Here is a 15,362-nt window from a genome sequence, read left to right on the forward strand (position 1 = left end):
GTATGTGAAAAAACAAAGCAAGTTTGTATGTTTGTTTTTGTATTTGCGGGAGCAACATGTTTATTATTTCAAAAGTATTCTAATAAAATTGCACTTTAATCTTGACTTTAATATTGAACTTCACATACCAATCTGACCAGCGCTTTCTTAATACGAAAAACACAAAACGTATAACATCTGACAGCAGATAATGCGGTGACCCTCTCATCTTCGCTTTTAACATCGATATTATTTCAATTTTATGTGATGACAGGAAAACTATGCACCGTAACTTGACAATACCTATTCCAGGGTACTATTCCATTCGATTTGAAGAAAATAATGGGACTAAAGCCAACAGGGAGAGATCGTCATTCAGAGCAGTAATTTATTGGCCTACTAGTATACTGCCGCTCTTCGCATATCGGTCCCATAGCAGTTTTTGTCAAAACTGAGTTTTACAATGCAAATGGTAGCTGATCACCCATATTTTCTTAATACTGGATGAACTCAATAACTTTGTTCTGAAAAAGTTTGGAAAGACAGCCAAATTGGTTGTCTCATCACATAAGAAGCAATGGTACGAATCAAGCTTAAAATGCGATTTTCTCGGCTTGCTGATTTTTGCCATGGGACCGACATGCGAAGAACGGCAGTATAATTCTAGAAGCATTTTGGGTAAAAAACTTACTGTAGGGTAGGACGGAGCAAGATCGCCACCCTAAGGTTGAAATAATTAGTATATGTAATAATCACAATTAATACATTAAAATATTGTATGTCCTAGTTCTTAAATGTCTTCTCTAGCGCCCAAGGGTTGATATAGTTCAATGTATCCACATTTGACTACTTACAAAATGAATTGAAAAAGTAACTTTTTTTTTTTTTTACACCGTTCTCTTACACCCCGGGGCAAGATGTTACAAAGAAAATTAATTAATTTCTCGATAGTAGGTATTGAATATTTTTTAACCATTTTTAGAATATTGCATCTTAGGATCATTGTTTAAGGGTACGTATGTGCATTTTCAAATATATAGGATTTTTATGTAGATTTGAAGGGTGGCGATCTTGCCCCTTCCTAGTTTATCTCGTATCCAAAGCAAAACCCGATAGTTCACTTCAAACGTAGAAACAACTACTGAACTGGTCTTAACTGATTCATGTCAACTTTGTAGCCAATTGGTTACCCATGCTGACTTCGGTTCTGATCACCTTCCAGTAACTTTTGAAATATCCCAAGAAATAATTTGTAATCCCAACAGCTCTACTTTCAATTACCATAGAGCTGATTGGGAGCAGTATCGAACATTTATGGAATATAACTTCGATCCAAACATTCCTTTGCAAACCAAAGATGAAATTAATTATGCTCTTGAATCTCTGACTACTTCTATAGTTGAAGCAAGAGCTGCCTCAGTACCAAAATGCGAGGTTAAATTCGATTCAATTATAATAGACGATGATCTTCAGCTCTTGATCCGTCTTAAAAATGTCCGTAGGAGACAATATCAAAGAACACGCGATCCTGCCATGAAAGTTATCTGGCGGGATTTGCAAAAACAAATTAAAAAGCGATTCTCTGCCCTGAGGAACAAAACTTTTGAAAATAATATTTCTAAATTAGACCCGAGTTCCAAACCCTTTTGGAAACTCACAAAAATTTTGAAAAAACCTCAAAAGCCTATTCCAGCGCTTAAAGAAGGTGGTAAAATTTTGATCACAAATTTGGAAAAAGCTCAGAAACTTGCTAAGCAATTCGAGAGTTCCCATAATTTCAGTTTGGGTCTTACTAGTCCTATTGAGAATCAGGTTGCTCGGGATTTTCTGAATATTTTCTCTCGGGAAAATATTTTTGATGATTCCTGGGGGACTGATTTGGACGAAGTAAGGTCTATAACTAAAAATTTTCAAAATATGAAAGCTCCAGGTGATGATGGAATTTTCTATATCCTCATCAAAAAACTTCCAGAGAGTACCTTGTCTTTCTTGGTAAAATTATTTAACAGATGTTTCCATTTGGCATACTTTCCTGATAAATGGAAAAATGCAAAAGTTGTTCCAATTTTGAAGCCGGATAAAAATCCAGCTGAAGCTTCTAGCTACCGTCCAATAAGTTTGCTTTCTTCAATAAGTAAACTTTTTGAAAAGATAATTTTGAATAGAATGATGCTTCACATCAATACGAACTCAATTTTTGCAGATGAGCAGTTTGGATTTCGCCATGGGCATTCAACTACTCATCAACTCTTAAGAGTTACCAATTTAATTCGTTCAAACAAATCTGAAGGCCACTCAACTGGAGTTGCTCTTCTAGACATAGAAAAAGCATTCGACAGTGTTTGGCATGAAGGTTTGATTGCTAAATTGAAAAAGTTTAATTTTCCACTTTATATTATGAAATTAGTTCAAAATTATTTAACTGACAGAACTCTTCAAGTAAATTATCAAAATTCCAAATCTAATCGACTACCTGTTAGGGCAGGAGTTCCTCAGGGTAGCATTCTTGGGCCTATATTGTATAACATTTTCACTTCGGACCTCCCTGATTTGCCTCAGGGTTGCCACAAATCTTTGTTCGCTGATGACACAGGCATTTCCGCTAAAGGAAGAAGTCTTCGTGTTATTTGCAGCAGACTTCAGAAAAGTTTAGATATTTTTTCTTCTTATTTACAAAAATGGAAGATTTCTCCCAACGCTTCCAAAACTCAACTTATAATATTTCCACATAAGCCTAGAGCTTCGTTTTTGAAACCTAGTAGTAGTCACATAGTCACTATGAACGGAGTTCCAATTTCCTGGTCAAACCAAGTGAAATATCTTGGATTAATACTTGACCAAAAATTAACTTTTAAAGATCACATTGAGGGCATTCAAGCCAAATGTAACAAATATATAAAATGTTTGTATCCTCTTATAAACAGGAAATCCAAACTTTGCCTGACGAATAAACTTCTAATATTTAAACAAGTTTTTAGACCGGCCATGCTTTACGCTGTACCAATATGGTCTAGTTGCTGCACTACCAGGAAAAAAGCACTTCAAAGGATTCAGAACAAAATTCTGAAAATGATTTTGAAGTTGCCTCCCTGGTACAGTACAACCGAAGTACATAGAATTTCGAATGTTGAGACTTTAGCACAAATGTCCAACAAAATAATGAATAATTTCAGGCAAAAATCGTTGCAATCCTCAATTGCAACGATTAATTCCCTTTATACTTAGATAAGATTTAGTTTTAGTTTTTAGTTTTAAGATATCAATTGTTATACTGACATGCAGGTTAAAAAACCTGTTTAAAATACTGAATTGCCAAGACATGAACAATGTAAAAACACTTAGATATATATCATAACAATTAAGGCTGGTACGTTACTGCAGTAACTGGAGCACCTAGGTTAAAATGAAATGTAATTTATTTTGAATTTGGAACAAATAAAGAGTTAAAAAAAAAAAAAAAAAAAACTACTGAACTTTGAATTTTTCCATCGACATATGGGAGTAATCACAATTCATGGAGGTAAAAACAGCAGTGTGCATATTGTTTCATTTTACCCCCAGTGTCTGTTTAAATTTTTCCCACTATATGTTAATTTTACCTCCATTACCATACGAGATGAACAAAAAATCTCGCTAATAACGTATAAAAAAAAAACCTCCATTACATTATACCATTCTACACTGCACGCATTCACTAACTCCAGCCTTGTAGTATTGGTAGTATTGAGATATATCGATTTGGAACCAGCTAAAAGCACAGCAAGGTTTCTAAATCGAACAATTCAAAATAATGTGTCATAGGCCGAAGCCACTTTTCTGGATGCCATTGGACCAAATGTGATCAGAAGGACTAGTTTGCTTACCCAGACAACCAGAACGCATGCATATTAATGTTATTTTTGTAAAAACTTATGTAGGTATAACGACGGCTCTGAAAAACGTGATTTAGAGGTAGCACTTATGTGATTATAGTCATTACTGATAAAAATATATTGCTATCCAATCTAATATCTTTTAATATTGTTTACACATTTGTTGGGATCCAAATAACATGAGAAATAAATTATCATGGCTGGCTAGATGCTCCATTTTTCCATGACATTTTTGTCAATTCTCATATTCTTTTAGTGCATAATGACATTCAATCATTCAAATGGGTATCAAAGAGACTATGTCTATTGTTGTCCGTAATTTTTTTTTACTATAGCCACTTTAACACTCTTGGGTCATTCGTAACTTGTCCGGGGGTGAGATTTGAACTCGTGACTTTGGCGTGAGAGGTATGGATGTTAACCACTACGCCTGGGTCGCCCCCATGTTGTTCGTAGTTAAGAAAGAGATTCCCACACACACATTAAGATTATTTTACCGAAATCTGTGAAATTTTACCGAAGGAAACTGACGTGTTTTTAATTTGCTGCTGCATTTTATTTTCGAGATTTTTACTGAGTGTAAAAAGTGTAAAACTCCTTTATTTGGAAGATTTTGGACACCCTGAAGCTTTTTCAATAATTTCACGTGTGTTTATTAGTGCTGTGTGTGGTTATTTAAAAAATGGATCGAAAGAGTTTTTAAGATTACCGCTAGTGAACAAATCGGTGCTATTTCGGAGGCGGAATTTGGTGAGATCTCTTTTTTTTTTTTTGGTTTGTTTTTTTCCGTCGATCTTGTTTTCCGTGCTGAGCACCAATGCTACCGACGTGCCAGGAAGGCAGCTCCCACACCTGGACCCTACCTATCGACCCATCAACTCATGAACCGGGGACCAACGGCTTTACTTCCCATCCGAAGGAAGGCGTGATCAGAGATGTTATGCCTCAGAACATCCCGGCGGCGCCGACTGGGATTGAACCCAGGCCTGCTGGGGTGAGAGGTAATCACGCTTACCACTACACCACCGGCGCCGTTTTTTGGTGAGATCTATCTAATAGTAAATTAAGGAGTGCAGTTTCGAACGCCTTTGGATACGGTTGTGTTTTAAGTTTGTTCTCTGTTTGTGCGTGCGTTCGCGTTCATAGTTTTAGGCTGCATTTGCCGGATTAGCGCTGGCGCTCTGCCTCCCGGACGTTTATACGTGTGTGATTGGTAGTTTTCTCGCTTTCCGGGAAGTTTTAGAATAGAGAAAGAAAACGTGATTCAACATGTTTGCAAGCATCAGAAGAGATGTCGCAATCTGCGTTATTTGATTTTCTCCCGGGCCAGAAATTAGTGGCATCGCGAGTGATAATTTTTAATTTCAGTTTATTTACGTGCTGCAAGGTGCGTGAAAGAGTTCGGCACAATCGGTGTTGACTCGGGTGTTGATGTTGGCTCGCTTGCAACTTTTTTTTTGTGTTTTCGAAAGAAATTGATCGAAAGTGTACCAAAAGTGCTTCTGAACGTGTTTCGCAGTTGGGAGTGGTGAAATTCGTAAATTCGCGGTTTATGTTCAGTGAAAATTCCGTATCACAAAATTGCTCACCGAGTTCCCTTTTTTTGCCGTTCGACGACGACGAGCATGCGAGAGAAAAATAAGCATCGGGAATGTGCTCCCGGATGTATTGATTTGGGTGAGTACGTTCCAGTTGAAGATTATTCTTATACATATCTCGATTGCATTTTCGAGGGGACGTCCGGAGAGCTTTGAGATTTAGGCGTTGTTGCTTTTGCGGGCAGACGAATAGGTCGCCGGTAAGGGCCAGTAAGTGCTGCCAGCAGATGAATCAAGAGGTATTCGAAACAAAATTGGTAAGAAATGTCCATTCAAATCGATTTAATACAGTTGAACAAATTTCAAAACTATATACGTGCCAGATTTGGAAATAATATTTTTTGAATCTGGAAGTGTGTTTATGATATTATTATCCATTTGATAAAGGTAGAGTGAACATGTGGGGCTTATTGTAAGTAAAAGTGACCTCGGAGTGGTTGTGAATTACCAGGCATTCTGAAATGGGTCACTGGAGCTGCAATAGAGCTAACACCTTCTAACTCCCGGACTAAACCTGCTTTAATTAAAGGGTAATAAAAAGCAGTTTTCTTCCATAATAACACTGCCGGACAGTGGGGGTTAGATTGTACACACACACACATCTGTGAAATTTTACCGAAATTTCAACGTTTAGGTGATTTTTCACAGATTTTCTGTGTCACAGATATTCGTTGAAAAATTACAGGAAAACCGTGAAAAATCACCGAACTGCTTACCGAACGTTCAGCTGTTGAAATTTCGGTAAAATTTTACAGATTTCGGTAAAATAATCTAAGTGTGCATAGTTTAGATTACGGAGTCGCTAAAATTTTAATGGGTAATAATAACCCAGTAGTGTTTGTTTTAACTGAAAAATCCATAAATCTCAGAATCTCTGCACTCTAGATAGAGGTGGAATTAGGGCGTAACAGCTTTTGTAAATAATGACTTCTATCGATGATTTCTAGGAACTCAACGCACGCCCACGCATATCAACATAACCATCGGATAGGGGAAGTCTTTCCTACCTGATGAGGGTGTTGGTTAGCGTGGGCGAGCCTTGAATTTCTAGAAATCATCAACAGAAGTCAATGTTTACAAAAGCTGTTAGACCCTAATTCCAGCTCTATCTAGAACTGTCAAAAATACCGTTACTGTCTTTTTCAGTAATTTGTTTGTTTACAAATTTTTTTGCTGACTTTTTAAGTATTTTATTTTTTTTATGAATAAGTCAGAAAATTTATCAAAAAAGTTAAATTAATTATTTATTCGATTAAAACATTTCGAATTCATAACAATTTTTATTTAGGGACTAAGTTTTACATATTTAGTGGCGAATTAGCAATGATGCTGTCTTAAGTAATCCAAGTTGAGCAATCAGCACTTCCTGGTGGTTCTATCGAAAGTCAAGTGGAGGAGGATGACACAAATAAATTTGCAATTTTGGAATTAAGTTTGACGACTGCTCCAGTAAAACATAACGAATATGAAAACTCAGTACTCTATTTTACTGAGTTTTAGTCATTATACGCAAAGCTGTTATTTTACGGTAGGTTCAGTACTTTCTATAACCATAGTCAGAAGCTTGCCACAAAAGCTACCTGTCATCAGTAGTTTTATTAAAAATAGCTAAATGTTCGATTTTTTTTTTTAAACTTTAAAAAAAATACCGACCAGCGAAACCGTGATTAAGTGTGCACGATTTTCTGGAGAAAAGTTAATCATGTATTTGTATAAGCCCATTAAAATCTTTATACACAGTGAACTCTCTACAATGTACCAGAAATTTAAAAATATTAAAAATGTCTAAATACGATATTTCGCATTTAAGTGTGTTAGTTTAGAATCACCAAAGCTTCTTACGTTCCAGACTTTTGGAAATTTCACAATGTCCGGAATATTGGCCTGAGAACTCACATTTTGTAAGTCCTGAAAATCGAAGAAGGAAAAAACACTCCTTATCTTGATTTTTTTTTTCCTAAACCAGAATCAAGAGGAATTTTCTAAGTATGATATATTTAATAAAACTAACTTCAAAGTCTCAAAATTGTGTTATCCTTCTGGGATCGATAAACTTTTTGAGTTTGAATCAACTCGAAACTTTATACGAACAGGTTTTTTTTAGAATTGTCTCAAGAATTCCATTAGAAACAACTAAACATTTCCTCAGAGTTCACCTTAGGTATTCCCTTACAATTTTCTCTAGAAATTCTCTATAAAACGCTCTTTGATTCACTCTACAATTCCCATACAATTATTAAAAATTCGCGCTAGATTACCTAGGAATTACCCAAAGAATTCTCCTGAAAATTTCGCTCCTCAGTGTTCCTTAGGAACTATTCTTTGAGTTCTCTATAGAACAACCTTGAAATTACCATAGTTTCCTTTGAAATTTCTTCGAAACTTTCCTCAAAACTGCTTTGAAATACTCCTAAGCGTACTTTTGGAACTATCATTAGATTTTTCATTGAATTCCTTTTGGATTCTCCTTCTTCACTAAGAATTCTACTTACAAGTACCTCAGAGTTCTTCTTAGAATTCACTTTCAGTTCTCAGTTTTAGTCAGAACTCTTTTTGAATTCTCTTTAGAATTGCCTTGAAATGCTCCACAAATTTCTCTTGTAAATTTAACTTTGAATCCTACTGAGAACTACCTTGGCATCTTCCTTAAGTTTCACCTGAAGTCTAAAGTTCCTCAGAATTAATTTGAAAAGAATCCTCAGAATTTAATTCCTAAAAATTAATCCATTGATATTTTCCTCTGAACTCTCTTGAATTTATGCTAAGGGATCCTTGGTAATTATCATTATTATGTATTATGTATTAATTATGTCAGCTGTCTTGAATATTTAATTTAGTTCCAGATTATTAAAAAATTCTCCAAATTTGATTTCATAAAAAAAAATGTAAAAATCATCCATGTTTAAAAAGCACAGTTCATGTCTAAGAATTTATGTTGCTAGGTACTGAAGATAAATCCACAATATGTTCAACAAGTAAAAGTAACTAACGTGGAAGATAAAGTTGGTTGTATTATAAAATATTTTAAAATTCATGGGAAGGTTTTTTGGCGGATTTCTATATATTCTATTCATAAAAAAGGAGTTTGAAAATTCCCTGAGAATTCCAGGTTCTTCCTGGTAAAATAAAATTCCCTTCAGATACCAGGTTATCCATGCGTTTTTTAAGGTAGTAGACACTGTGGTTTATGTTAAATTATCGTGACTAACTTGATCAATTTAAATATATTGTTGTGAATGGAATTATTTCTAGGCAATGTTATTCTTATAAATTAATGGTACTCATTATGTCCCATTCAATATCAAATTTTTTGATCTTCTAAAAAATATAAGTTATTTAAATCAAATCTGAATATGGCACCGCCAAACAGTATTGAACAAGGGTAACATAATGCTATTGTATAGGTAACCAATACTCGAATAAGAAGAAGAAGAAGAAAAGGTAATTAAATCTTATTTTTTAACATTAAAATATTATATTATTTGCTAGTTGTGCCGACACTATGCAAAATCACCAACTATGTTAACGTATTGTTTCCAGATCTTTTGCCGTACGCAGCATGAGAACTTACTAGGGAAATGGTTTATACACACATTTCTACCAGATTAGCTGTCAAAATTTACAGACGATGCTCGTCTTGCCCTCTTATCCCTACCTATTCCCGAGGGAATATTCCGGGAAAAGGAATATTTTCTTCACTATTAAAAAATTAAAGTGAGGAATATTCCTTTATCTATAGAATATTCTTGCATTTATTGCATATATTTGAAATAATTAATGATTTTCCGTCTCCCTTTGGTAGAAAACTTCCATCTCCAAAATTTATTTCACTTGCTGTTCTTCCCACTTCTATTAATTCCGGGGGTAACGTCATAGAGTCGCCGCAGAGCTGTTGATGCCAATTTAACTTGACTTATTTCAGTCACAATCAAGTTGGTGCAATATTTATTCTTGTAACAATATGACTAAACTACGTACCTTGAATTCTGTTTCCATATCTATTAGCGCTCCATTTTCATTATTAAACACTAGCCTTCTTTGTTTGGAGTCTAACATTAAAGGTGGAATCACAGCATATGAACGCATTTTTTTATCTTCCATCGCCTAAAATATGAAAGGTATTAGGGAAGCATTCTAATGGACCCTGCAAGTAGAACTTACCTGTTCCTGAAGACCATCCATGATTTCTTCAAGATCGGCTTCGGATTTAATCCTAGAACCTACACGATTAAATCGCTCTTTATCTTCCCTCTGCTTTCGAAGCTCGGGAAAAACCTTCTCGAAAAACTCCCGGTTTTTCGCTTCCTTCGCTTTCCGCTTTGCACTAGCTTCCATCTTATCTACACGTTTTGACCAGTCTTGTGATAACTGCGCATATCGTTCAGTCAGTTCGATCTGTTTCGCCGCCCGTTCGGATTTTATCTTTTTGAAATGCTGTAACAGTCGCTGTCGGAACATCTTGTGGCGTTCCTGGATTTCGCGGCAAATCTCCGCATCGGACGGCTGATTGTATAGCGGCAGATCGGTGGCAGTGCCAAGTGCACTCAGTACAGCATGAGCGTTCGCCGCTCGTTTTCGATTTTCGGCGTAGATTTGCTGCGCTAAACTGCGGTGCTTGGGTTGCGCTTCAGCGGCACTCTCCTCGACTGCCGGTTTCGCTGAAGCCTCTTCAAGCGTTTCCTGTTTTTTCTTCAGCATAGCGATTTTCTTCTCCGCCTTATCGATCTCCATGTCCACTTTGGCAATCTGTTGTAACAGATCATCCTTGGTAGCACGCAGTTCCTCAGTCGGATCACTTGGCAGCGTTGGTGAGATCGCCTCCACCTGAGGATGATACGCACCGGATGACACCGGTGGATCACGTGTATCAACATTCAGGAGGGATTGCGCAGGTTGACTGTTTTCGTTCAGGCGAATCTTTTTAAATGCAGGTGGACCGGAATCCGACGTTGCCGGCGGTGGTTGCTGCACGGATCGTGTCTGCAGGTAATCAGGATTGTGGGCTAGCAGGGACATTCGGGGTCGGGTTGATTGTTGTACTGGCTCCATGGAATTTGCTATGCTAATAGGTGCGGGTATACTACTAGATACCGAAACAACCGGTACCTGTCGATGGTACTCAGGAACCTGGGGCACCTGTAAGCAATGAATGATGTTTATTTCCTAAGAAAGTATTTTGCTTCACTAATATTCTACTAACCTGTGACACACGGGTGTAAGGGTTTTCTCGATAGTATGAGTTATTTTGCACATATCTGAGCGGTGCCTCACGTGCCGGTGCTCCTGCAAATGGTGGATAGTTCGCAGCTCCCGCTCCCGGACCGGGCCTGGGCGGCGAGAGTGGACTAGCTGCCGATCTAGGGGTGGATTGCGACGGGGAAGGACCACCTTTGCTGTAGCCTTGGGACGTGTCAACAGATCTATGAATAGAAGATAAAACAGAATGTCAGATTTACTGGCACATCCAACTGTCTCGATCACAAAGTTTTCAAAATCATGTAAGTACAAATGTCATAATATTTAATTATTTTTCTTTTACAATTGCTTATTTCTATACCGATTGCGCACTGCACTCTTAAGCTCCAATCGCAATGTGGACGGGACAAAGAATGTGCCTCGCAGAAGTCGATTTAATTCCGACAAAATTCTATTCGATAGGAAGCTCATTCAGATTGCGTTAAAAGCATAAATCCGAATGCGATTTAGTCGAGGAGAACACTAGTGTAAATAGGTCATTACTATGACAGCAGAATTTTTCCTGAATCAAGAATGTGTCTGCGTAGGAAGTCTTCAAAATTTAGTAACACAAGGTCGCCATTCACCGCTCACTGCATACGTATTATCATTTTTTACGTACAATTACAATTAATATCAGTAGTATCATTGATCATCATTTGCTATAATGTGCAAGTTAAGAGAAAAAAGATAAAAATAATTATACAGTGAGCGGTGAAAGGAGAATACCTGAGCGGTGGATGGCGACCTTACGGTATATGTTTTATTTATTAATTGTGTTCATCATCTTCGACTACGTCGTACAGACTGATTACTTAAAACTAATTGACTCTAAATCTCATATTCCAGCACTAGACACATTTTTGGTCAAAATTAAATTAAAACAAATTCGTTCAGTGGCATCACATTAACCTCAATCTACATGTACACAAACTCTCAAAACATAAACAATTATCAAAATATTGCTTAAAATTGATGGATATCGAATTTTTGTGTATTTTTAACCGATTCGAGTAATGAGGCATTAAATCTGGTTTTAAAAGTAATGGCACAGGTAAAAAGTGAAGTTACACCACGCCACTTTATTCGTTACAAACATCGTTAAAGGAACGCAAACAAGAATTATAACAATGATTGAATCCAAAATTCGTTCTGTGAAATAGCCAAAATGTTGTCTCTGTATGTCGAAAAAAAAACATCAATAGAAGAAACCTGAGCAGGAGAAACACAGTATTGAAAGATCTTTTAATCATCCTGGAGTTTAGATCTTCTACAAGCCAAATAACATTTTGTAGGTCACAAAGGTGTATTACCAAGATGAGGTCGAGTTACGAACGCCTTTGGATACGGTTGTGTCTAAAGTTTGCTCTCTGTTTTGTGCGTGCATTCTCTTTCATAGTTTTTGGCTGCATTTGCCGGATTAGCGCTGGCATTCTGCCTCCCGGACGGTTATTCGTGTGTGAGTGGTGGTTTTCTCGCTTTCCGAGAAGTTTTAGAATCAAGAAAGAAAACATAATTCATCATGTTTGCAAAATTGCAAGCATCAGAAGATTTGGCGCTGCGTGGTTTGATTGTTTCTCCCGGACCAAAAATTTGTGGCATCGCGAGTGAAAATTTTAATTTCTGTTTATTTACGCGGCCGATGTACACCCTGGATTGAAAATTGTGTTAAAAATAACATTTTTGATTCTCCAAATCATCACGGAAGTCTGATCTTGAAGTTATACCGACTTAGCATGGTATTCTACGATGACTCGACTAAATTTTCAGAAAAAATGACATTTAAATCCATATGTTCCATTATGTTTGAATAAAGTGTTACACATACAGTGATTAGAGTTAGATTTTGATAAATTCTTTAGTGGGAATGACATTGATTAAGACTGCACATTGTAGTCGAAATACGTATCTGTCATAAATACCAAAATTAATTAAGTGGAATTAAATGGAAGATACTGTTTTCCGCATTCCGCTAACAACCCAATTTCATTACTTCATTACATTTTCGGAAGCTATTTGTGGGAAAATAACAATTTTCGTGATGCAAGATTTGGATAAAAAATTTATTCAAATGTGAGATTTTGAAAAACAATTTCAAGATAACAGATTTAAAAAAAAAATATCATACTTATGGGTCGTGGAGTTATAATTGTCAAGGTTCTGAGACTTGGAAGCATTTTAAGGGTTAGAACAAGTTATAGAACAATCTATAGAACCTTACCGACAAACGCTGGAATTTTTAGTAAAAATTAAAAGTATTCAAAGTGTTGATTTCAAACAAATATTGAGGAGGATTCTCACATAGTTTTCGAAGGGAGAAGTTCTGAGCAGAATTCCAGAATTATTGACATGAAGTCCTTAGACATTGTTAGATGAATTTGGAAGGATTTCTGTGCAGAAGAATGCAAGTTCTAAATTAAATTCTTAGATAATTAAAAAAAAAAATTCAATAGGAGTTATGAAAAAAATATTCCTTAAGGGAAATTCCTACGTGATTTTGAGAAGATTTGAATGGAGATCGTGAGGAAAATGACAGATGAATTTTAAAAAGAATTCCAAGAGAATTCAATATGTTTAAGGCACTATAAGGGGTCTCATAGCCTAGTCAATAAAGGCACGGTATTACCAAGCCGGAGGCGGCGGGTTCGATTCCCGTTCCGGTCGAGGGAATCTTTCGGGTTGGAAATTTTCTCGACTTCCCTGGGCATAGTGTATCATTGTGCTTGCCACACAATATACAAAATCATGCATTGGTAATTGGCATCGAAAGCTCTCAATTAATAACTGAGGAAGTGCATTTAGAACACTAAGTTGAGAGCACGCAATAAGCTAATATGCACTAAGCAATAAGCTTGAAATGCGAATAAGAAGAAGAAGAAGGCAATTCTGAGAAGGATTCCAATTAAATTCTTAGAAGGAAATTCCAAAATTCAAGAATTCATCGGTATTTATTACGCGGAGTGTTTTCCGTTTTCAGAATTCCGAGTTAATTCTAGAATTCATATCATGAGCATTGTGATTAACGGAAAATTATAGCCCCGGAAAAGAATAGTTCAGTTTCGGTTTTTACAAATATTCGTTTAAAATTCCAGCATCTTCAATATTTTCTTTTAATGCCCATGCACTTTACATTTGAAATTGAAACGACGAAAATCTATTTGAAATGTTACTGAGTGATTTAATTCTAAAAACAATAAGACGGGAAACTGAAGAAAATGATGCAGCAAATAGAGTAATAGACATTCATTTGGTAAACAATGGGTTTTTTTCTGAAATCCTGGAGTAAAAATTTGTTCCTATGGCATGGTTAATTTATTTTTGCCGGTTCTCTCTTCGAATTCCCGGGTTTTTCCCGGTTTTCACGGTTACGTTTACGATATTTTCCGGTTCGCTGGCCACCCTGAACTCGATATCGAGCTAGTGGACATCGAATTGTGGAGAGTTGACTGTAGTTTTGTTCAGAATACAACGCTGCTTCTTGATTCCAAATTCGTCCTACGAGTTTCAATTTCGTACAAACATATTGAAACGTCATTGGATATACTTGGTCATTATTAACACACTTAGTTTTGTTTGCCGAATCTTGATAATCTAGGCACCAACGCAATAAATGTTACTAATAGTACGTTCAGACTACAGAGTTAACATGTTATAGCGCTATCTTGATGGTGGTTTCTGTGTTGCAATTATTTGACAACCGTTTTAACACGTTATAACTCTCCAGTCTGTACAGCGTTTAAGATTTCAGCAAGAAATGACGTTTGCTTGCTGTGATTCAGCAAAACACTTTCTGAGACTAAGCAACCAAACGTCACTGGAGAGCTCAGTAAAATTTATTGCCGATTTACTAGGGGGTACCGAAATTACCAAGATTCGACAATCGAAATGAAGTGTTTAATGCAAAATTCACTTTTAGCTTATACAGTAATGACCCGATTTTATCAGCCTCTCCAAGCAACCGACTTTAATCTTTTAATAATTTAACGTAACGGTAATTTCAAATATTTCTCATTTATCTTCAAGAGGGATGTTTAAGGTGTAATTAGGTGGCAATAAGACCACTGAAAAAATCGTGGGCTTCGTAGAATATTAGGAAAGATTAATCCCCTGACGATAATAGGTAAAGAAGTGCCGAATTCGTTCATTCCCCTATATTTAATTCGAGTGCTTATCCTACCCATATATAATAAATTTTCGTATTATGATTCGAGCGATAGCAATACTTAAATCGTATAAGAATTGTTGTTTTTTTCAATTTGCTGTATATCCAACTTATCGTTTCTCTCTCTTAGTGGAGAGTAGGGTTGTTAATGACGTGAGCGTCTTCAATGCAAATTTCCATTGATGACGTTGCCACGAAAGTTAAAGGTACTTGAGAATCTATTCAATTACAATACTCCAAGTTAGAATTAGAAATCCTCTGAATATTTCTAGTCAGAATGTTCATTTGGCTCAAAAATTCTATCCGCTCATTTTCTTTCTCTGAGGACCTGTAAAATCAGACATAAATTATTAAAGCCTACAATTCTGCGCAAAGAATAAACTTAACGTGTTCCCCTATCCATAACAAACGAACTCAGCAGAGCACGAATAAAAGAAGCGGAAGAAATGTTATAGCGATGAGTCACACGTTCGTACAAATGTTTTACGTTGAAAAGTGACATTGATTTTTTGTGTG

The 15,362-nt window shown here is 36.3% G+C and overlaps 1 protein-coding gene across 7 annotated transcripts in view; it reads right to left on the minus strand.

Moving 5' to 3' along the window:
* Positions 1–15,362, minus strand: part of Smr (Smrter) — a 137,890-nt gene that overhangs the window by 36,782 nt on the left and 85,746 nt on the right. For all 7 annotated transcript variants that reach the window (XM_065237864.1, XM_065237863.1, XM_065237861.1 and 4 more), the window contains exons 3-5: positions 10,650–10,869; positions 9,611–10,585; positions 9,428–9,553 (exon numbers count right to left, since the gene is read on the minus strand). In XM_065237864.1, the coding sequence (XP_065093936.1) occupies positions 9,428–9,553; positions 9,611–10,585; positions 10,650–10,869 (1,321 nt within the window). The remainder of the gene's footprint in view (positions 1–9,427; positions 9,554–9,610; positions 10,586–10,649; positions 10,870–15,362) is intronic.

Source organism: Ochlerotatus camptorhynchus, unplaced genomic scaffold (genome assembly GCF_037179485.1).
Source record: "Ochlerotatus camptorhynchus isolate MF236.1 unplaced genomic scaffold, CSIRO-AGI_Acam_v1.1 ptg000652l, whole genome shotgun sequence".
Lineage (NCBI taxonomy): Eukaryota > Metazoa > Arthropoda > Insecta > Diptera > Culicidae > Ochlerotatus > Ochlerotatus camptorhynchus.